General features: G+C 40.9%; 1 protein-coding gene across 1 annotated transcript in view; it reads right to left on the minus strand.

Annotated features, from left to right (window-relative positions):
- Window positions 1–20,871, minus strand: part of ITGA2 (integrin subunit alpha 2) — a 69,618-nt gene extending 48,747 nt beyond the window's left edge. The window contains exons 1-2 of the mRNA XM_060761475.2: window positions 20,434–20,871; window positions 957–1,080 (exon numbers count right to left, since the gene is read on the minus strand). Coding sequence (XP_060617458.2) covers window positions 957–1,080; window positions 20,434–20,494 — 185 coding nt within the window. The 5' untranslated portion in view covers window positions 20,495–20,871. The remainder of the gene's footprint in view (window positions 1–956; window positions 1,081–20,433) is intronic.
- Between the last annotated feature and the right edge of the window lie 3,545 nt (window positions 20,872–24,416).

The raw sequence follows: 24,416 nt of genomic DNA on the forward strand, positions 1-24,416 counted from the left end.
CCCCCTCCTTCCTTTCCTCACCAGGCCAAGATCTTTTTTATTTAAATAGACCTTCAGCTTTTAACAGGTAATGCAATCTGTAGGTTTAAATGTAATTTAGTTGTTTTAAACATCCATGAAAGTCTGAATTCCTTGACCTTTGTTCTACCTCATGGTATCCCTCCTTCCTTCCCTCCATCCTTCCCTTCCACATATATCCTGCCTTTCCTCCTCTGAGCTACAGATAGAGTAACTGGTTCCTCTCTGCCCACTTTATCCTTGTAACAGTAATCCCCGAGAGAGATCATACTGAAAGGATACTGCTATCCTTTCAGTATGGAAGGAAGAACGCTCACCAAGTAAGCATTCTTCCTTCCATTTCCATTATATAATATGAGATTATTTGGGGGGGGGGGGTGAGGAGCACACCATAAAGTCATGCTGGAAGACCCAGGAAATGCTTAGAGAGGACAACTTCAGTGTAACTCACTTGACCTCCAACACAAGTCTCTGACCAGCTTCCAGTGTAAGTGTACCAGTGTGGGACCTGTTTCGGGTTTACGTGAGGCATCCAAATGACATCTGAGGTAAACCCAAATTAAACACCTGGAAAGATCTGCATCTTAATGTAGCTACCTCCCCTGGAAAAGCCTGGGGTTTGAGGGAGATGTGGGGCTTCAATCCCAGGAGGAACTGGGATTACAAACCCTGGTGCTCTCCTTGTTCAGCAAGGAGAGTTTTGATAAATCTTCTACCATCCCAGTTCCTCCCGGGATTAAGGCCTGCCTGGAAGGGCCCCTTGAAATCACTTAGAGAGGATGTATTTGGGACAAAAGCAAATAGAAACAGAGTATCTTGTGATTCTCTTGATAGCATATTGCCTTAGAGGACATTTAAGCAGAACTTCATAGCTACAAGGTAACTGTCTTTTGCTTTGCTTTTGCATTGTCTCTGAATGAAGAACAGAAAATGCTTACCATTTGCCTTCTTCATTTAAAAGCTGTTGAACGTTATATCCAAATTGCTCACTCGAGGGGCCGGAAAATACTTTTGCTCCTTGGAGTCCAACATTGTAGGCTTCACAGCAGTTCTGAAAGATACCTATTAAGAGGAAGTAATATCATAAAAATCAATTAAGAAATGGATGCAATCCCCTTCTGCACCTCATTTCCACTTCACATATGATTTATATGCCATGGTGGTATTCCACATTTCCGCAAAAATGCTGCATAGGTACAACAACTGGACCTGCGTCAGAATTCAGGATCTCAGTTTCATTAAAAAAAACTATTTGAAACCCTTACATTGGAGTAGAAAGGGTTTGAAAATGTAGATTATGGAGGGAAACAGTGAACAAATTGTCATATATTGGTTCATGCTAGGCTGGTGTTGCTTCCTCTAATTGCTGATGCCTTTCTGAAATTTCAAGTATATGTTTTTAAGTTACCTGTTTCTTGAAGTTTTTTGGGCTATCATGCCAAAAGAAGCCATTGACTAAACTTTCTACAGGCATGAATTACCTTACAAAAGTTAACCTAAATATATAGCAGAGCAGCATAATTTTCAGTGGACAAGAATGTTGTTTCAGTTTATTGCAGAGGTTCTCTCCTTCCAGTTATAAGCAGAAGCAGGAGACAAAAGAGGTAAATATACCAAAGTGATGCAGTCGTTAAAGTCTTGGATTGGGACTTGAAAGTTTCACAGCATAGCACAGCTCTCCAAAGTACGGACATAGAGACAATTCCTTGGATAACAAACCCTGATGCTGTTCTCAGAGTTTTGATTAATAATCTACGGGCTCCTTTTAGAATGCTCCAGTTTTTCTGTCCTCCTTCCATGTCCCCCTTTATTATCAGCTAATGCCAATTGCTACAAACACTTCAAAGTGAAAGTGTAGCTTGCACTAAATTAATTCAGCAGATGAGGAGAGGAACAGGAAGAGACTTGTCCATCCTAGCAGGCTCAGACAAAAGCAAACAGTTGCAGCCTCTCCTAGCTTGCATGTTCCTCTCATTCATAACATTTGACCAAATTCTAATGTTGCTTCATCTCAAATATCCCAGTTTTCATCTGTGAAATTTTGAAGATTTAGGATAATGAAATTCTCAATTGTTCACACTTATTTTCAACTGAATTTTCACATGAGTTTCTTATTCTACCTTAGACTCATTACTCTTCAATAATTCTCTAACTTGGTGTCAGCTCCTCTTGCAATAAATACATATTACATCATTTTATAGAAAGATTGCTTTCACATTAAAAAGAAGCAAGACAATAGGTGTTTTGCAAAACAGAGGATATTAAAAAGGAATAGTAAGAGTAAATAACAAGACTGGGTTGTCATTCACAGAATGGAAACTCATGTTATGCCAGCAAAAGCTACTTGGCATTTTATCATCTCTTCCACTTCCCTTCCCCAATTGCACCATAACCTCAGCAGACATCATTACAAGTAACAATTGACCAGCAGGACCCATGCTATGGCCAAGGACCATGCAACATGAAGAACGGGATGGGAGGAACGTCCCCATTCTACCTGAGCCTGACAAACATGCAAGAGCTATGTACACGGTTATGACTAGTTCCATCTCAGAACTGGCCCAACTGTTTAAATGGACCCAAAGTCATGGGATGCTCTTAATTCTGGGTTAACACAGGTCAAGGCTGTGTTAAGATGGCTGTGCCATTAATTACCCCGAATCAGCTTTGTATGTAGTTTAGCTGCCATGGAGCTGATTCTGGTGTCCTTCATGGCAAATGATCAGTGTAGTCCTTTCATAGCCCTTAGGCTATGAAAGTATATGCTACCATTTCCCTTCTCAGTCTCTAAGATGCTCCAAAATATATTTGCATGGCAACAGTTAGCAGTTATCTGTGACCTGTTATCGGATTATTCCAAAAATATAACATTAAAGGTTGCTACATTTGCAGTCACAGCCCAAAAAATCCAAGCTAAATTTGTAAAATCCACAGTGGAGGCTAGAAATGGAAATGGAAACAGTTTGGGATAATCAGATATTTTTATTGTTATCATGCCTACGGGGATTGTCACTGCTACTGTAATTTGAAAGAGCTAATTTATAGAGTAAGTTATAAGGTTTACATTGGAAAGTGTATACTCTACTTTTATTTATTTTATGTCATGGCCTATAGCTAGTACAATAAACAACTCATTCATATATTTGCATATAGGACTGGATTACTGGGACACACTCTACATGGGACTGCCTTTGAAGACTGTTCAGAAACTTTAGCTGGTCCAAAGAGCTGTAGCCAGATTGCTGACTAGGGACGGCTACATGGTGTGGGCAAGCCCTCTGCTGCAACAGGCTCCATTGACTGCCAGTCTGTTTCCAGGCATAATCCAAAGTGCTGGTTATGGCCTATAAAACCCTATAGGGCCCAAGTCCTGGCTATTTGGCAGATTGCATCTCCCAGTATGAACTTGCCCAGGCCCTGAGATTCTCAAGAGAGGCTCTTCTCTCAATTCTTCCTCCATCATAAGCTGAGTTGGGGAGAATGCTCAATAGAGGTCCTTCTCGATGGCTGTGCCTCGACTCTGGAACTCTCTGCCCAGGGAAGTCAGAATGGACCCCTCCCTGCTGTCCTTCCAGTGGCAGGCTTTTAAAGAAGGAAGTTTTAAAGACCAAACCAGGAGGCAATTTGTTTTATGTATTTTAATAGATTTATTTAACCATTTTATGGCCTTTAATGGTGCATTTATAATATTTTTGTGTTAAATTCTATTTTAATGTTTGTGTGTTTCTCAAGTTTTAAATTCTATATTGTATTGTGTTTAGTGTTAGCTGCTTTGAGTCTCTTTTTGGAGAGATCAAATGGGGTAAAATTATAATAATTTATTTATTTTATGTATTGTGTCAGAAACAAATTGAGAATCTTACCATGTTAAAACTGTGGATGTGGCTCTTAATGAGACATGCCGCTTTGCCACAAAATGTCTACGCCCTACGCCACTGGAGAAATTATACTGTTTAGCCAGCATTGCACTACCTGACATCCATTGAGAAGTAGCAGCCAATAATGAAAGGACCAAAGCATTAACATCTCTGGCCAATCCTCTGTTCGAATATAAGCCAACAAGCCAATGCTTTAAATCAAGAAACAGCTTCCTAAAATCTACAGAGAAACTCGCAGGAACACCTCAGCAAATAAGAGTCCAAATGTGTCAAGTTAAAATCTGGAACCTCAATCAGTGGCTGATACCAGACGAGAAACTCTTTCTTGGGCACACAGTCCATCTTCATGTGCTCTGGTACCATGAGGTGCAGTGTTAACCTTAAGGAATGGGACTACAAAGTGGAGTCCACGACATGCGAATGTGGAGAACAGCAAACCACAGAGCACTTACTACAATGCAGTCTGAGCCCTGCCACATGCTCAATGGAGAACATTTTTACAATGACACCAGGGGCACTCCAAGTGGCCAGCTTCTGGTCAAAGGAAATTTAATATAATGCCAAGTTTTTAACGTTGTTTGTGGTTTTTCTATACATTATAACTGTATTCTCAATAAAATAAAATAATAGAATATAATTGGGAAAATAAAATAAAATACAGCAATAAAAGTTGGCCTTCCTTTAAAAAACACTGCTAAGGAGTGAACCTATTTAGCATGTAAAGTTAAACATTCAGAAAAATCACTTCTTGTGTTGTAGTTTTTTCGGGCTGTATGGCCATTTTCTAGAAGCATTCTCTCCTGACATTTTGTTTGCATCTATGGCAGGCATCCTCTGAGACCTCACAGTCTCTGATGCAGGTGAAACATCAGGAGAGAATGCTTCTAGAACATGGCCATACAGTCCAAAAAACTACAACAGCCCAGTAATTCTGGCCATGAAAGCCTTCAACAATACAATGACTTCTTGTGTTGTGAACAGTTGGCTTGGGACAGTGTAGGAGGGAGAGCACAAAAAACGTAATAATTTTGGAATTTTACCAGTAATCCTCTTTACATCAGTCACAGGCATTTACAAGATCTTTTGCCAGATTACAGTAAAGCAATTGGAAAACTTCCGTTTAAACACCCCTAATGAACTTGTCCGGAATTGCTGGGGCCGAACCAGAAGCCCAGGCAACTACTATTTACTCACTGTTATAACAGCTGGTCTGTTTGTGCCTTTAGAAGTGGTGACTCTTAAGATGCATGGCGTATACAAATAACGCCCACAGTTTATTAACTGCTGATTAACTCAAGCCATGTCAAATGGCCAAAAGTGAACTCATGGAAATAAAAAATAAGAAAATAAGAAAATAAGAAAAGCTATTTCACTATTCAATGTTTTCAAGTGCAAAACATTATCTGTTATGGGATAGAGGACCTTCTTAGGAGACAGAGACTATCTGCAGATAAGAACTCTTCAAATTATGAAACCATGTATGCAATTCCCAGACAAGTCAAGGCTGTGGTGTGTATAACAGCCTCTATTGGAGATATAAGTACAGACTGGGGCCATTCATACACCAAGAAACCAAAAGATTACTATTTCCAGTGGGTAATGGTCTAATCAATACAATCCTTTCATCTTATTTTCTTGTTTCCTGCTGCAAGGGTTCAGTGGATCATATATCTGTAAGCTTTCAGAGCAATTTTGATAGCTTGCAGTTAATAATATCCACACTTGCTTTATGTAAATATTTATTAGAATACCCATAGCCAAAAGATAAGATTTCTTAGAAAGGAGTGCAAAAGAATACAATGCAAAATGGCTTTAATCCACCCTTCCCACAATCACCATGGCCACATGTTATGCATTAAATGAACACAGGACTTTGAAAAAAGCTTAGCATGTAATTTTGCATTTCAAGTTTAATCAGCCATAGCTTTCATTTGAAACTTATTAACTAAGGGTGAATTTGCACATGCAAAATACAATTTTCATTGAAATGCATGAAACAACCATGGCAGACCAAAAAAAAAAAAAAAAGAACTTTTGAATTCTTTAATATTGCTTTAAATTCTAATAGAATTCTAGACTTGGAAAAAGGTTCCTGCTCAACACAGGATCTCCCCAACAGGTAGCTATCAGCCTCTTTCTGAAAACATCCAGAGAAGGAAATGTCATCACCTCTCTAGGCAATTGATTCTACTGCTGATCTCACTCTTCCTTCTAATGCTCAATTGAAATGTACTCTCCTGTACCCTCAGGCCATTAAATCTGGTCCTTCCCTGAGATTTTAAAGAACAGGTCACCTATTACAATGCAGTCTGAATCCTGCCATGTGCACAATGGTGGACCTCCTTATAGCAACACCAGAGGCACTCCAAGTGGCCAGCTACTGGTCAAAGGGCATTTAATAGAATGCCAAGTTTTTAAACTTTGTGTTTTTTAAATACATTACAACTGTACCCTTGGTTTCTGATATGATAAATAAATAGTGGGTGCTTTACTTAAAAGTTGATATGCCAAGACACTTTATAAGGGCCAGATTTGAATAAATGGAGTCTATGGAGAGACACGGTAGATTCAATCGTATCCCACCAGAAGAAAGACTCTGTATTGGTGGCACTCCCAAAGTTGAAAATCTGAACCACATATTACATAACTACTGTTTGTATGAAAAAGAAAGGAAACAACATTTTATTTGTAAAACAAAAACAAACAAAAAACGAGCTGGGATACAGCAGCCAAAACCACATTTTTAATAGTTGGTTATGACCCCGTTTTAACAACAAAAGTTGCCCTTTAACTGTATAAAGCATCTCAAAGAAGACTAGAGTATATTGATCAGATTGGTATACAGTGTAATGTATATATTTTGTAAGGCTGCTCTGAGTCTCCTTTGGGGTTAAGAAGGGTGGGGTATAAATACTGCAAATACAATAAAATGAATAATAAATATACTTAAGATTAAGATATATTTGTTTACAAGATGGTCACCCCAACCTTTTCTCTTTGTACTTGTACATTTATATTTTTACTCAGACTAGATGTATACTGTACGTTGTGCTTATATTGTGTGTTTTGATAAGGCCAATTGGTTTGTTTTGATTTATTGGGGAGAAAGGAACTGGATAGAATAAGAAGGCAGATTTCAAGAAATACCTGGCCTACACCATGTACAAAACCGACAATCAAGTAACTGTAAGTCCATAAATAAATGGCAAGGCAGAATAGCATTCTACACATAAATCACAAAACAAAGACACAACTAAATCTTCTGAAGTTAATTAAAAAGACATTCTTCAAACATACATTGTTCCTACATGTCTGCTCATTTGTTGTGCACAGGATTGGCTTATAATGTTTCGAAGTTGCAACTTGAAAATAGTTTATCTAGAACCAGTTGGAGCTAAGGGGATGCCTCTAGCTTACTCAATTTACCTTTATTTTCTGTATCTTGTGAACCTGAACAGATGCATTTAAACACAGTGGCAGAAATTCTATTCCTTGCAAATAGACTGAATAACAGTGCTGATCCAAAGATGTACTATTCTCTGCAGATTATTTAGAATGCTGCTTAATTGCTGAATATAAAATGCAATGTCTAGCTGGCAATTAGAGTATGGTACGTTTGTGCCATCATATAAAAAACAAACCCTGGATCTTTTCCAGTTGGTATTTTTAAATTAAATTGCAGCAAACAGGAAAACATGTTGAAAATCTGCCCTGAAAAGAAATAAGAATGAAAAGGCTAAGTTTGCTTCATACTATTTTTAGCCTATGAATGGTAAGGCCTTTCCCCTATTTTTTAGACATTATATTCATAGAGTGCCAATGATTTCACCAAGTCATAACAAGTGCTTAATGCAGACTTACTGTGATCAGGCTGCTTGATAGTACTGTAGAGCACAGCATCCCAGCAGAGAGTGAGTGTGAGAGAGGAAGAACTGAATATTAACTGGGAACAAAGAAGTTGTTTGCCAGTTTACTGTACATTCCATGGGGCCAACTTATACATGAGATAGACTTATACTGAAGTATATGCAGTAAGTAGCTACAGAGAATACTGGTCATATTTTTTTAGCAAAACTAGTCAACACCATCTTTGCCTCAGTCTTCTCCTAAAAGGTTGATAGTCCACAACTTGGGGAGAATGGAGCAGATGATGCAATAGGGAAATGCAGCACAGAATAGGCAAAGAGGTAGTAGAGGAATATCTGGGTAATCTAAATGAATTCACGCCTCCAGAAGCAGATGAACTACATCCAAAAATGTTAAAATAATGGGCAGAAGCAATTTCAGAACTGAGAGATTGACCATAAGGAAGGTAGAGTGAAGGAAAATAGACACTTTTGAACTGTGGTGCTGGAGGAAAATTCTGAGAGTGCCTTGGACCTCAAGAAGATCAAGCCAATCCATACTCCAGGAAAGAAGCCCAGTTGCTCACTGGAGGGAAGGATATTAGTGGCAAAGATGAAATACTTTGACCACCTAATGAGAAGACAGGATACCTTGGGGAAGATAATGATGCTGGGGAAAATGGAAGGAAAAAGGAAGAGGGGCCAACCAAGGACAAGATGGATGGATGTTATCCTTGAAGTGACTGAATCGACCTTGAAGGAGCTGGGGGTGGCGATACTCGACAGGAAGCTCTGGCATGGGCTGGTCTATGAGGTCACCAAGAGTCAGAAGTGACTGAACGAATAAACAGTAACAAATTTCAGAACCACATCTTTGAAAATTTCTGGAGGACAGGAAAAGTTCCACCAGACTGGAAGAAAGCAAATGTTGTCCATGTCTTCAGAAAAAAGTGGGGTTGTGGTGGTTGAAGAGGTCCAAAAATGATCACCCTGTCAACATGACATCAAAACCAGGAAAGATTCTGGAACATATCATCAAAGAGACCATCTGTAAACACTAGGAAAGAATTGCCATTCTCACAAAAAGTCAGCATGGCTTTCTCAAAAATAAGTCATGCCAGACAAACCTTATCACTTTTTTCACAGCCTGTGCAAGTTCTTCTCTCTATTGACTCTGTATGTGTAACAGAATGTTAACAGTTAAAAGAACTTTAATTAGTAGTACATTAGATACATCTCTGCACAATCCAAAAAACAAAAAAAAACACCCAAAAAACAAAAACCTAGAGTTATAGAGTGATGTATGGGTTGTTTTGAATGGATTGGGAGGTGCCAGCCTTCCCTGGTGTGATGAGTCAAAGCACACTATTTTCAAATCATAAGAATCGCAATAATCAGGTGTGTTGAGGAAAGTGCATCCTGTCTCAATACAGTATGCGTCCAGACCTTTTAAAAAAGTGGAATGAATACTGATATAAACAGTTTATATCCCAATGTGATAAGGTCCTATGTTTAGCTTGGAGAAAAAAAGGCTGAGAGCGGATACAATAGCCATGTTTAAATATGTGAAAGGCTGTCACATTGATGAGAGGGCAAACTTGTTTTCTGCTGCTCTAGACACAAAGAAACAGATTCAAAATTCCACCTAACCATTAGGAAGAATTTCCTGATAGTCAAAGTTGTTTGGCAGTGGGATATGCTGCCTTGGAGTGTGGTGGAGTTTCCATCTCTGGAAGTTTTTAAGCAGAGGCTGGATGGCCCTCTGTTGGGAGTACTTTGTTTGTGTCTTCCTGCATAGCAGGGGTTGGATTGGATGGTCCTTGTGGTCTCTTCCAACTCTTATGATTTTATGATTGCTTCCAATCCAACCATCAACACTAAAGACTTTACCAAATTACATAACTTCTGAAGAGACTACACAGGGAAATGAAAAGTCTTTAACTATATACCGAAAGTTTTGTTGCCTGCTCCGGAAATAGCAGTACAACCAAAATTTGTCATATGTTTTTTGATGATAACTCCTGTGCTACATGCCTCGCAAGCATCTCGTGTATACTAACTGTGGTCTAACGGTTGGCTTTTCCTTTTAAATGATGCTGCAAATGGAACACAAGCATCCATCAGGGAATTAGCAGCTCTCCACAGTATTCATCTGATATGTTTTGTAATGAAATAAGAAAACAAGTAAATAAATAGTTATTTTAAAATGGAGCTGCTTATGCTGAGAATAGATTTTAAACACAGGTTATGCAAACCACATGCAGCCCTGTGTGCACATGCCTATAAGACCACAAAAGTATTCAAAACTTCATTTGACCACAGATACCTATGATAACACTCTATGGCCTAAAATGAAAAAAAAACTGAGGGTTAGAATTATAAAATTGGAAAAGACCCCAAGGGCAATCCAGCCCAGCCCCATGCCTTGCAGAAATACACAATCAAAGCACTTCCAAAAGATGGTCATCCAACTAGTTTTAAAACTCCCAGAGAAGGAGACATCACCACCTTTCAAGGCAATGCATTCCACTGTCAAATTGCTCTTACTATCAGGGTTTTACTGGACCTGGACCTGATATCAAGCACTACAGTAAATCATCAATTTACCTGACTGCTTTCCTCACATCCTATTTGCACAGTTTCCAACAATGAAGAAGAGAAGATGAATTTTGCTCCAATGCTCCAAAACACTGCAACTGTACATTGCTTTTGAAGGCATTGAACAGTTGCCTAAGTGTAAGTCACTTTGAGTCCCCTCCAGGGTGGGGTAGAAAGGTTGTAAATAAATAAATAAATAAATAACCAACCAGCATTTATATTTGTTTTCTTTACTTCCAATATTACCCTCTCCGAGGCTGCAACACATTCTAAAACAGTGCATTTAAAACAAAGGAGTGGGGGGAAAACAAAACAAAAGAAGATAAACAAATATAACTTCAGTATGTATGTATATACAAATATAGGTATCACAAAATCTGAAACAAATCCAAAATCCATAACACTTCTAGCCTCAAGCATTTTGTGTATGAGATACACAAACTGTACACATAATATACAGGTTGAAAAGCAAGGAGGTTCTGAATATATGGACTTATCACAAAGAAGGCATTTGTCAACTGGGATGACATGCTGGTAATTCAGGAAGCATACTGGGATGTGGGCCAAATTAGGAATAGTTTTGGTTACATTTTTATAAACAAAATTATGCTCTGCTTGTGAACCTCCCTGTATGTAGATGCTGAGCTTAGTGATCTGATGTAGCAGGTAGTTTTGATGCTAAATTCTCAAACAAGCAAGAATTAAGGCAAAACTGCTGCCTTACATACACTGTCCTGGGGTGTGGACTTTTTAAAGATTCCTGTCAAAAGTCAATCTGTTGGGGGCCTTCATGAAGGGGGCAAGATTCGAGCAGAAAGGAAAAGAACTAAATTGCACAAAGAGCCCATTCTGTTTGTCTTTTACTCCACATTTCCATTCTTCTCACTATCTCCCCATCTCACTCAGTACAATAGTATCTCTACAGGCTACATAACATTAGGTCTTCTCCAAAGTGGGTCTGTGGCTGCATGAAATTAGGTCAATAGTTGTAGGTGGCCATCCGTGTTCTAAGCGTAAATCACAATGGCTCAGGAGATATACTAGTATATGTGTGCAGATAGATAGATAGATAGATAGATAGATAGATAAAAACTAGCTGCCCCCTGTTGCTGTGGCCCAGTCTATGTATATGTGTTTTGTGTGTGTGTGTGTGCGTGCGTATATGTATATATGTGTGTGTATGTTTGTGTATATGTGTATATATGTATGTTTGTGTATATATGTGCTTTTGCGCATGTGTTGTAATTTTTTTGTGATTTTTTTGCTTTTAAGTCTCTTCTGCTGTGTTTTTCAGTGTTTTTATGAGTGATGGTCACTCATTGACCTAATATGTGTATTGTGTCCAAATTTGGTGTCAATTCGTCCTGTGGTTTTTGAGTTATGTTAATCCCACTGAACATTCCATTTTTATTTATATAGATGCATAGACTCATACTACATGACAATATTGGAAAGGTTTGTTCATCACAATAGAAGTACATACATGCTGGAAGATTAATTAAATACCACTTCTATTCAACAGGGTTTGAGTGGCTGTAGTACACAGTAGAACCATGATAAGAGCTAAGCATGTGCTTTGACTTGCAAAATAAATACGGTTTTTGAAGTGGTCTGCCAAGATCACCAGAAATTTTCAATGGTCCATGAAAAAGGAAAACTTTGAGTATTGCTGCCCTCAAACAGTCAAACATATGCTGCCGGAAGGGATGGAGGAGGTTCATGAACAACCCTGATCGGAATGCAGCTTGTGTCGCGTCTGCATTTCAACGGAGTAACCATGGAAATGGGGACAAGCCTGCACAAAGCCAAACAAAGGGAACTTTGAAGTGAGTAAGCGAAAATGACAAGAGTGAATTGTGAACGTTCGAGACTTTTAGGAGTGCTAATAGCTCAGTCTGGCCTTCTGAATAAAAATAAAAACAAACACACACATACAGCCATCATCCCTCTCTCCCCCTCCACTCTATCACAACTAATTGCTCTGAAACTCTTGGTTAATGCTGCCAAATATAAATGCGTATTTATATGTCTGAGATGCAATAGGAAAGTTGGACAAGTTTGAAAATAAGCTGCCTATATGCCAAGAAAGTATAATGTACAGTACAACCCCACAGCCATGGGGCATATGTTCCCAGACTTCACTTGGCAACACCAAATTGCAGATAATAGGAAACCCTACTGAAATGAAATACCTCTGGCCCAAAAATGCCACAGAGGTCAAGCTGGAGGATCTAGAAAATGCCCATAGATGACATATTTTGTCAGATGGGAATAAATGAAACCATGGATACCGATCCCATGGAGGTTGTCCTTCCTTTTCTTTATACATTATCGGAGTTAAATCTGTGAAACTGTCCTCATTGTCTGACTAATACAATGCCCTCTTGTATTGCCCTGATTATTTAGGATGCTTCTAGATGAAATGTTCATGTTGCAAAATCACCCCATCGTCAACACAACATTTGGCCAAATATCATAGCCTTCCCCTTATAACCCTCCAATTTTTCATATAATTATAGAGCTGAAATGACCCCAAGGAGCATCTTAACAGTTTATTACCAAAACACCCTAAGATGCAGTCATTATTTTACATTAATTTATAATCTTATATAATCTCCCCTAAAACCAGGACTCAAGGAAGCCACTGGATTTCAACAGAAATATTTAACTTCTTGTTTAAAAACTTGCAAGAAAGAAAAATCCATTGTGTTTTGGGAGCCTCTATTAAGACCTTGATTTTCCCATATAGTATAAGGGACACTATTTTACTATGCTGCAGTGGTACAATGGGTTAAACCCCTGAGCTGCTGAACTTGTTGACTGGAAGATTGGCATTTCGAATCCATGGGATGGGGTGAGCTCCTGCTGTTAGCACCAGCTCTTGCCAACCTAGCAGTTTGAAAACATGCAAATGTGAATAGATCAATAGGTACTGCCTCGGGAAAGTGCTCCATGCAGTCATGACAGCCACATGACCTAGGAGGTGTCTAAGGACAACACAGGCTCTTTGGCTTCAAAACTTATTTATTATTATTCATTTGCAGTATTTGTAAACCTCTCTTCTCAACCCCGAAGGGAACTCAGGGCAGTTCAGGGGCCAGGGAGTAAGGGAACGCCTTTACCTTTGTCAGTGTATCTATGTTTCATTGTTTTGAGGCACTGGGTGTTTGTCTTATGTCTGTATATGCTGGAAACCGCCCTGAGTCCCTTCGAGGAGATAGGGCGGAATACAAATGAGATGTTGTTGTTGTTGTTGTTGTTGTTGTTGTTATTGATGTGTTGTGGGCTCGGCCTCAGGTAAGCCACACCGAGTCCCTTGGGGAAATGGTAGCGGGGTATAAATAAAGTTTTATTATTGTTGTTGTTGTGCAATTGTATATAATGGGACTTCAGCATCCTCCAATTTGGTATCCCTGCTGGGTCCCGGAACCAAACCCCAGCAGATACCAAGATCCCATTGTCTAAACATTTATATTTCCCTACAGGTCCTACTAATGGGGTATCTCCCTGAAAATTACTACATTACATCTATCATACTCTGTTTTGATAACACTAGTACATACTGTCACTCTAGTCCAAGTGTCTTTAGAGTCTGAACTGGTGCTTTTGTTTAAACTGCAGTCACTTTCACCAAGAGAATAAAAGAAATGTAGATAGAATGCTTCATGGCCTGAGGATTCGTTTTCATTTTGTAATACTTAAAGAAAACATGTTTCAGGGCTGTTGGCATGCCACAATTCTTCCAAAAGGTTAATGTCTTTGTATCTGATTTCATTCCCTCTAGCACTACATTCCACATGTTTCCCACAGTTACTGAACAAACAAGATGGAACTTCTTGCAGGTAAATGTTTTTGTACGCCATCCAAGTCCACAGCAAATTCAGATTAAACAAGTTCATTTTTTTTACAATCTGGAAAAACTGGTACAATGGAGATGTTATGACCAATGAATGTCACAGCTGCTGCTCTCAGAAAAGTACGTGCAAAGGCTATTAACTTTTCAAAAATTATGAGGTAGTTCATATTTCCACACTTCATACTCATCTTGGTCCAAGAAGGAATAGAAAGTGTGGGGGACATGACAGGCAGAACTTGGGAACATCACTTTTTTGGACCAAATTTTTCAGTAGCACAGCCAGAAACTATGCCAGCTGGCAGCTTTGGAGACCTTTAATCCAAGAGTATAACTTTTCCAAGTTCTGTCATAATATTGCTAAAATCACTGAAGGATACAGGAAAAATGGAGAAACACTTGTAAACTAGAAGTAGGTTCCCATGTCTCCTCAGGTCAGTGTTTCACAACCTGGGGATTGGAACCCGGGGGGGGGGGGGGGTCATGAGAGGGTATCAAAGGGGTTGCCAAAGACCATCAGAAAACACAGTATTTTCTGTTGCTCAAGGGGCTTTTGTGTGGGAAGCTTGGCCCAATTCTATCATTGGTGGAGTTCCGAATGTTCTTTGGTTGTAGGTGAACTATAAATCCTAGCAACTACTCCGAAATGTCAACTACTCCCAAATGTCAAGTCTCCCCAAACTCAACCAGGGTTCACATTTGGGCATAGTGAGTATTTGTGCCAAGTTTGGTCCAGATCCATCATTGTTTGATGTAGGTGAACTACAACTCCAAAATTCAAGGCCAATGTCCACCAAACCCTTCCAGTATTTTTGTTAGTATGGGAGTTCTGTGTGCCAAGTTTGGTTCAATTCCAAACTTGGAATTGCTCTTTGATTGTAGGTTAACTACAACTCAACCTGTACTCAGAAACTTTACTTATGCCAGCATGCAGGAAGGAAGAGCATAGAGGAACAGATCTTTCTATTCAAGCCCTGGGCTCTATATTTTATGGATATTTCCAGAGACAGATGACACACATCATAGTTCATGAAAATTTTGAAGAAAGCGGAGGGTAGAAGAGAGGGTCAGTGAGCACAGAGAGCATACATGCTCTTCCTCTATGCCTATTGGTGCAAGAAAGTTTCTCAATGGGGCTTTTGTGTCACTGACTTTTTCTATTTCTCCCATTTAAGAGGATCCTGTGATGGTCTGTGTCAAAACATTTACAGCCAGCACCAGAAGGGGAAAGTCCATTCGATCAAGCTCAAGGACATTCCCATATTAAGTATTATTTAAGTTGTGGCATGAAAAGGCAGAAAATTTCTTATTGCTGTTATTAAAGGTTAAAAATCACATTATGCATTAGAAATTGTAGAAGGGGTATAGTGCAGTGGTTAAGACATGAGCCCCAATGTCCCTAGTTATGAATTAATTTCAAAGATACTCCTAATTAAAATTTATTTTAAAAATAAATATACAGTACACCTTCTGTACCCACAGAACTAGTGCCTAGGGTTTCACCTACCTGCATCCAACAAAATATGTCCTCTCTAGGTATTTTCTAGATTCTCCAGACAATTCTATGGTATGCTTCTGTTAGAAGTTATCATCCAGTCATGCTGGCATTTATTTATTTTTTTGGAATTTCCTAAGTCTCCAAGCACAACTCTGTGGTAACTTCCAACATTTCTACAGGGTTTGCTATTATTCATGGCGTCCTGTTTCCCAGGAAGTTCAGGAATGCATTCCCCAAGGATACTGGAGATTTATTGTGCTGTGTTATGCTGGAGGTATTAAATCACCATATTGTAGATCTCTAATATGAATGTTACTCATTTTATACATTAGTTACATTTATAAACTCACTTTCCTTTCAATGAATTCAGTGTAGCATGCACAGTAGGGCTGGGCAATTCGTTTCGTTAATTCGTAATTCGTTAAAAAATTCGTTAATTTTTGAATTACAAAACGATAACGAATCAGTCTGGAGCAATTTTTTTAAAAAACGAATTTTTAAAGCTATTTTGTAATTGTTTTGTAATTGTTTCGTTATTATTTCAGCTCCTGGCTGCAAAGGGGCCCGAGCAGGGGCAAGGAGAAGGGAAGGCAGGCGAGAGAGAGAGACTGAGCGAGCAAGCTCCCTTCCCGGCCTGGCTTCCTTCCCTCGCTCCCCTGGCTCCCCCCGCCCCCTTCTTCCCCCTTTTCCCGGCTCACCTGGGCATGCGCACACCCCACACATGCCCGGCCCGGCGCAGGGGTGGTCTGGCGTGCCCGCTCGGCGGGGCCCTGGCATCCGCCGCCCTGGAAAAGAGAAAGACCCCCGCCCAGCAGCAGCGGCAAGGCCACTGACTCCCCCGATCGCCTCCCCCGCCGGGAAAAGGAAACGCAGGAGGAGGCGCAGCAACAGCAGCGGAGCAACCACCCGATTCTTCTCTCTCCCTCTCTCTAAAGTGGTATCTCTATCCCTCCCTCTATCTCTGGCTGTGCGCGCGTGCGCGAGACGGAGGCGACCGCGCGGGTGGGAGGGAGGGAGAGGGAGGGAGGGATAGAGAGGGGGCGGACTAAAACTATTAGCCCTATGATTTAAGCCCTATGAGATTTAAGCCCTATGAGGAGCAGCTGAAAGAGCTAGGCATGTCTAAACTATTATTAAAAACTATTATTATTAAAACTATTATTTAAAACTAATATTTTCATGTTGCACAACCGCGTCCGCCATTTTAACGAATTGATTCGTTAATAATAACGAAATTTCGTAAATACTGAACTTTTAAAAAGGAAAATTTTGTAATTATTTTAAATATCGAAACGCAAAAAACCCCCAAAAACGAATCGATTTTAGAAACAAATTTTTGCGTTGTTACCCAGGCCTAATGCACAGGTCTTCTCCCACTTTAACCCCCTGGTATAGAAGGAAGTGAGAGAAGATAATCGGCCCAGTATAACCCAAGGAATTCATGGTACAGTGGAGACTTCAACTTGGATCTTCCAAGTCCAATCCTCACAACCAAACTACTACATTAGGCACTCACTGGCCATACAAGGCCAATTTGGAAAGGTCTAGGTCTAGCAAAGTAAGCTAACGACAGAAAGGTGGCCATCATTATTTGAAGACTTCTAAGAAAAGAGAAAAAATGAATATTTTTATTTTTAACTTGGCCAATTGTTTCCCAGGCAAGCTAAGCAACTAAAAACATAAAACTCAAAATAACAACAAAGTATAACACTGATAAGCATGGGATTGAGTAATTCAAATACAAACCATGAACTAGTTGCATGCAATATAATTAGAAGCAAAGACAAAACTGCCTGGTGACCTGGATGTATGTATCCTCAAGTCAACTATCAATTTGTGGTGACTCCATGAATTTCATAGGCTTTCCTTAGATAAGGAATACTTAGAGACTTCTTCCTCTGAAATCTAGCCTACAGCACCTGGTGCTGTTGATTGTGGTTTCCCATCCAAGTGCTAGCCAGGACTGACACAACTTAATTTCCAAGATAAGTCATGATCTGGTGCCTTAAAGGGCAGCTAAAATACCTGGGAAAATGAGATAATCTTTGGTTGGCACCAGTAAAAGCACAATATAGATGTTGTTCAAGTTTTTCTGTGAAGAGCATTCCACAGTTAAGGCTCCATACTGAAAATGTCCTCTCTTGTAAACACCTGCTTTGCCTCATTTGGGGCTCTGACAAGCAAATGTGGTATGTGGAAAGAAAGACTGATACTATTAATCATTGATTATATTTATACCAAGCTTGCACATTGAGGGTACAAAACCCTTCCAGTATTTTCTGTTGGTCATGGGAGTTCTGTGTTGCAAGTTTTCTTCGATTCCATCATTGGTGAAGTTCAGAATGCTCTTTGATTGTAGGTGAATGATAAATCCCAATAACCACAACTTCCAAATGACAAAATCAACTGCCTCCACAACCCCACATGTATTCAAATGTGGGCGTATGGGGTATTTGTGCCAAATTTGGTCCAGTGAATGAAAATACATCCTGCATATCAGATATTTAGGTAACGATTCATAACAATAGCAAAGTGCAGCTCCTGGTGGCGCAGTGAGTTAAACCCCTGTGCCGGCAGAACTGAAGGCCGACAGGTCACAGGTTCGAATCCGGGGAGAGGCAGATGAGCTCCCTCTATCAACTCCAGCTCCTCATGTGGGGACATGAGAGAAGCCTCCCACAAGGTTGATAAAAACATCGAAATCATCCAGGCGTCCCCTGGGCAACGTCCTTGCAGATGGCCAATTCTCTCACACCAGAAGCGACTTGCAGTTTTTCAAGTAGCTCCTGACACAACAAAATATCCCACCTCAATCTCCCTGAAGGGACTCGGGGTGGCTTACATGGGGACCAAGCCCAATATAAACAAGGTTGCAAAGTAACACAATTAAAAAACATAATAATCATCTATATTAAAACAATAAAACCAATAAAACCTAGGACATCAAAAAGCATAACCAAACGACACACAATCAGTGGCCGAGAACAGTGGGCATGTGCAGATTTGAGACTAATTGGGCAGGACAGGGCTAGTGCAAGGCTGGGGGCTGGGAATAAAGTGCTGGAGATCCTTCCAAAAGATGAGGGCTAGGCAGATTTGATCAATAGTTGAACCATTATTCAAAGGCACACGGGAACATCCAAGTCTTCAGATCTTTCCAAAAGGTGGGCAAGGTGGAGGTTAATCTAATCATACAGAATGTATTAATTCTATGGTGCTTTGATATATTTGGTGTCAAAATGAATTCATTCTATATGGTATTCAGGTATGAGCAGACTTTGACCTTCCAGGTGTTTTGGACTTCAGCTCCCAGAATTATCAACAGCCTCAGGCTTAAGCAGCTGAGGAGGAAAAGGAAGCGGACTCAGACTGTTAGGAATTGTGGGAGTTGAAGTCCAAAACACCTGGAGGGCCCAAGTTTGCCCAGGCTTGTTCTACACGGTATTCAGGCATGGGCCAACTTTGGCCCTCCAGGTGTTTTGGACTTCAACTCCCACACTTCCTAACAGCCTCAGGCTTAAGCAGCTGAGGAGGAAAAGGAAGTGGTCTGAGGTTATTAGGAATTGTGGGAGTTGAAGTCCAAACACCTGCAGGACCCAAGTTTGCCTGGCTTGTTCTACGCAGTATTCAGGCATGGGCAAACTTGGGCCCTCCATGTATTTTGGATTTCAATTCCCACAATTCCTAACAGCCTCAGGCTTAAGCAGCTGAGGAGGAAAAGGAAGTGGTCTGAGGTTATTAGGAATTTTGGGAGTTGAAGTCTAAAACACCTGGTAGGCCCAAGTTTGCCCTGGCTTGTTCCACACATTCAGGCATGGGCAAACTTGGGCCCTCCATGTGTTTTGGATTTAAATTCCCACAATTCTGAACAGTCTCAGGCTTAAGCAGCTAAGGAGGAAAAGGAAGTGGTCTGAGGTTATTAGGAATTGTGGAAGTTGAAGTCTAAAACACCTGGAGGACCAAAGTTTGCCCAGGCTTGTTCTACACAGTATTCAGGCATGGGCCAACTTTGGCCCTCCAGGTGTTTTGGACTTCAACTCCCACACTTCCTAACAGCCTCAGGCTTAAGCAGCTGAGGAGGAAAAGGAAGTGGTCTGAGGTTATTAGGAATTGTGGGAGTTGAAGTCTAAAACACCTGGAGGACCAAAGTTTGCCCAGGCTTGTTCTACACAATATTCAGTAATGGGCCAACTTTGGCCCTCCAGGTGCTTTGGACTTCAACTCCCACAATTTCTAACAGCCTCAGGCTTAAGTGGCTGAGGAGGAAAAGAAAGCGGTCCGAGGTTATTAGGAATTGTGGGAGTTGAAGTCTAAGACACCTGGAGGGCCCAAGTTTGCCCTGGCTTGTTCTACACAGTATTCAGGCATGAGCAAACTTTGGCCTTCCAAGTATTTTGGACTTCAACTCCCACACTTCTTAACAGCCTCAGGCTTAAGCGGCTGAGGAGGAAAAGGAAGGGGCCTGAGGCTGTTAGGAATTGTGGGAGTTGAAATCCAAAACACCTGGAAGGTCCAAGTTTGTCCATGCCTGGTATAGTTGCACTGCCTACCTGGAAAAAAAGGGGGATGCCAGAAGATGAGTTGGTGCCAGAGGGACCAAAGTATAGGGATGGATCTACACTGCTATATGATCCAGTTACAGAAGGCAGATTAACTGCATTGATGTAGATTCTGTGACAGTGGAGATCCAGCCGAGGACACCATGCCCCGAAGTCCTGGCGCATCTCTACCTGCCTGGCTTACCTTGGCTGAGAAGGAGGAGGAGGAGAAGCCGAAAGAGCGCGCTGGGTCTTGGCGTGGCCATGCTCTTCGGAGGAGGAGGAGAAGTGGGGGGAGGGATGTATTCCAAGGTTGGAGGGCGAGGATCAAAGGGTCTTCCAGCCCCCGCAAAGGCTCCTCTCCCGAAGAAGCAGCCCTGGCGACTTGTTTCCCTTCGCTGGAAGTTTCAGCGCTGCTTCCCCACAAAGACCCGCAACCTGCTCTCTCTCTGCAGCGCCTCCTTGGCGAAACTTCTTCCCAAGTCCTGAAAAAAGGATGTACACAGCACCTGGGGGCGGTGTTTTTCGGTTCTGTTTGTCAAAAGCCTTCACCTGAGCCCGGTGAATAATGGGAATGAGCCGCGCGGTGACCGCTTCTTTGCGCAGAGTTTCAGCGGCGTGGCTCCGTCGGGACTTGTTCGCCTTTGAGGCGGAGCCAGGCGCTTCCCTGACCTGCTTCCATCAGACACCAAAGACAAGCAGCAGCCCTGCAAAACAAGGGAATTTTTTTTAAGCTCTGGGGGGAACTCCGGTGCCCCTCCACTCTAGAAGGAATACAGTTTGACACCACACTCATTGCCATAGCTCAGTGCTATGGCATTCCTGGATTTGGAGTTTGGAGGGTAAGGAAAGTGAAGACCTTGTAAAACTACAGCTCCCGCCATCCCACAGCATTGAGCCATGGCATTGAAAGTGGAGCCAAACTGCATTCATTCTACTGTGAAAAGGCACCCTGAGTCCTTGCTTACTGACAGTGTACCTGCACTGTAGTTTGCTCAGTCCAAGATGCCCAGGCCTCACTAAACTACAACTGCCATGATTCTGTAGCACTGAGCCATCACAGTTAAAGTAGTGTAAAACTGCATTAATAATAATAATAATTAATAAGAAGGAGAAGAAGAAGAGGAGGAAGAGGATTTATATTGATGTTTAATTGTCTATTATGCTATTGTTTTAATTGTTTTTAACTGTTTTTAATGATGTATTGAGCATTGAATTTTGCTATTGTTCACCGCTTTGAGTTGCCCAAGGGCTGAGAAAAGTGGTATATAAATGGAGTAAATAAATAAAATAAATATATTTAAAGTTCAAACTGCAAAGACTGGCACAAGCCACTAAAGGTGGTCCCAGTGGTGATCAGCACACTGGGTTCAGTGCCTAAAGACCTTGGCCTGCACTTAAACACAATCTGCGCTGACAAAATTACCATCTGCCAGCTGCAAAAGGCCACCCTACTGGGATCTGCACACATTATTCACCAATACATCCCACAGTCCTAGGTACTTGGGAATTGTTCGATATGTGATCCAATACAACAGCCAGCAGGGTGATCTTGTTTGCTGTGGACTCATCTTGTGTTTCTAATAACAACAAAAAAACAACAATAACAATAATAATAAATTATTATTATTTTCATGTCAGGAGTGACTTGAGAAACTGCAGGTCACTTCTGATGTGAGAGAATTGGCCACCTGAAAGGACACCTGGATGCTTTGATGTTTGATCATCCTTGTGGGAGGCTTCTCTCATGTCCCCGCATAGGGAGCTGGAGCTGACAGAGGGAGCTCATTCACGCTTTCCTCATATCCGAACCTCTGACCTGTCAGTCTTCAAACCTGCCAGCACAAAGGTTTAACCCATTGCACCACTGGGGGCTCCTCCAGCTTCCCACGTGGGAACATGAGAGAAGCCTTCCACAGGATGGTAAAGCATCCAGGCATTCCCTGGGCAACATCTTTGCAGACGGCCAATTCTCTCACACCAGAAGCAATTTGCAGTTTCTTAAGTCGCTCCAGTAATATGGAAACACTGAAGTTGCAATTTCAGGAAGTCTGGAGCTTTCTCTGCCCAAGATGTTCAGGCCTCACCAAACTACAACTCCCATTATTCTGTAGCCTTGAGCCATCAAAGTTAAAGTAGCGTAAAATTGCACTATTTCCTAGTGTAGATACACCCCAGGTCTTGTTTTGCACCTTGGTTAGGTTCCATCTACACAAGAATGAATGCAGCTTGACACCACTTTTATTTCAGTGACTCTGTGTTATGGAATCACAGGAGTTGTAGCTTTACAAGGTATTTAGCCTTCTCTACTAAAGAATGCTAGTGCCTCGCCAAACTTGTGTGATTGTCTTCATTATCAACTTTGGCATGCTTGACCACATTCTATTGTTGTTTGGCCACAAGTGTCCCAGTTTTCATCTGTGAAATGAGGGAGGGCATATAGCAGTCCAACACTAATACTGCTTGCCACTTTGATCAGCTTTGGCAACCTTTAGTTTCCAAACATCTTGTAGGTACTAATGGTACCAAATTTCCATGTAAAAAAAAAAAACAACTCAGCAAACCTTTCCAGTAGCACATCATTATTTGCCCTCACTGAGCAGTCTTTGCCAAGGCACTGAAAATATAGAATAATAGAGTTGGAAGAAACAATACGGACCATTTAGTCCAACCTCCTGCCATGCAGGAAAAACACACTCAAAATACCCCTGACAGATGGCCACCCAGCCTCTGTTTAAAAGTTTCCAAGGAAGGAGCTTCCACCACACTTTGAGGCAGAGAGTTTCACTGCTGAACAACTTGTATAGTCAAGAAGTTCTTCCTAATGCTCAGGTGGAATCTCAATTCTTGTCATTTGAACCCATTGCTATTTTTAGTTTCCAGGGAAGCAGAAAACAAGTCTGCTCCCTCTTCCTTATGACTTCCTTTCACATATTTAGACATGGCTATCATGTCTCCTCTCTACCTTCTCTCCTGCAAGCTAAACATACCCAGTTCATTAAGACATTCCTCATAGAGCATGGTCTCCAGATGTATGATCATTTTAGTCACCCTCCTGTGGACACCTTCCAGCCTGTCAATACCTCTTTTGAACTGTAGTGTCCAGAATTGGACATAGTATTCCATGTGAGGTGTGACCAAAACATAATAGAGTGGCACCATGACTTCCCACAATATAGAAACTATATTCCTTTCGATGCAGCCCAAAATCCCATTGGCTTTGGGTTGCTGTGAGTTTTTCGGGCCGTACGGCCATGTTCCACTACTGATGTTTCTCCTGTGTCTATGGCAGGCATCCTCAAAGGTTTTGAGGTAACAACGTCTGAGGATGCCTGTCATAGATGCAGGTGAAACATCAGGAGAGAACATGGCCATACAGCCTGAAAAACTCACAACAACCCAGTGATTCTGGCTATGAAAGCCTTCGACAACCCATTGGCCTTTTAGTTGCTGCACCACACTCTTGGCTCATGTTCAACTTGTTATCAACAAAGACTCCAAGACTTTTTCACATGTACTGCTGTTAAGCCAGGGGTCCCCCATTCTGCATCTTTGCATTTCATTTTTTTCTACCTAAGTGTATTATTTTACATTTGTCCTTGTTGAAATTCATTTTGTTAGTTTTGGCCCAGCTCTCTAATCTGTTAAGGTCATTTTGAATTCTGATCCTGTCCTCTGGAGTATTAACTATCCCTCCTAATTCTGTGTCATCTGCAAACTTGGAATTCCCTCCACACTGATATCTAGGATCAATTTTGTAATGACACAGTATCACTTTTTGCTTCTCTAATTTCCACAGATGGTGATTTGACCCAGCCCTTGATTAAATCTCTTCTTCTGGCTTTTGACTGCCTGACTATAAGAGGAACACTCCTATCCTCAAAGGAAGTAAAATTCTTCAGTAAAGCAATTTACAAAATAGCAACATCCCAGGTTTTGTTCATATTTTAGCAACTAAAACACTTATGCTTCCACAGACTTGTTTGGTGCTCTTTCTAGAATTAAATCTTCATTTAATTAAAACCAATCCGAACAGGCCACCTAACATCAACAAATAGGAACCTAGTTCCACTTCCTCATAAAAAACAGGAGTACACCATGTATGTTAATTATTTTAGGTATATTGGTGATTATGAGTAAATACTTGCTTAAAAAAATCTTTTATTTATGACTGTGTATGTACCTATT

Source organism: Anolis sagrei, chromosome 2 (assembly GCF_037176765.1).
Source record: "Anolis sagrei isolate rAnoSag1 chromosome 2, rAnoSag1.mat, whole genome shotgun sequence".
Lineage (NCBI taxonomy): Eukaryota > Metazoa > Chordata > Lepidosauria > Squamata > Dactyloidae > Anolis > Anolis sagrei.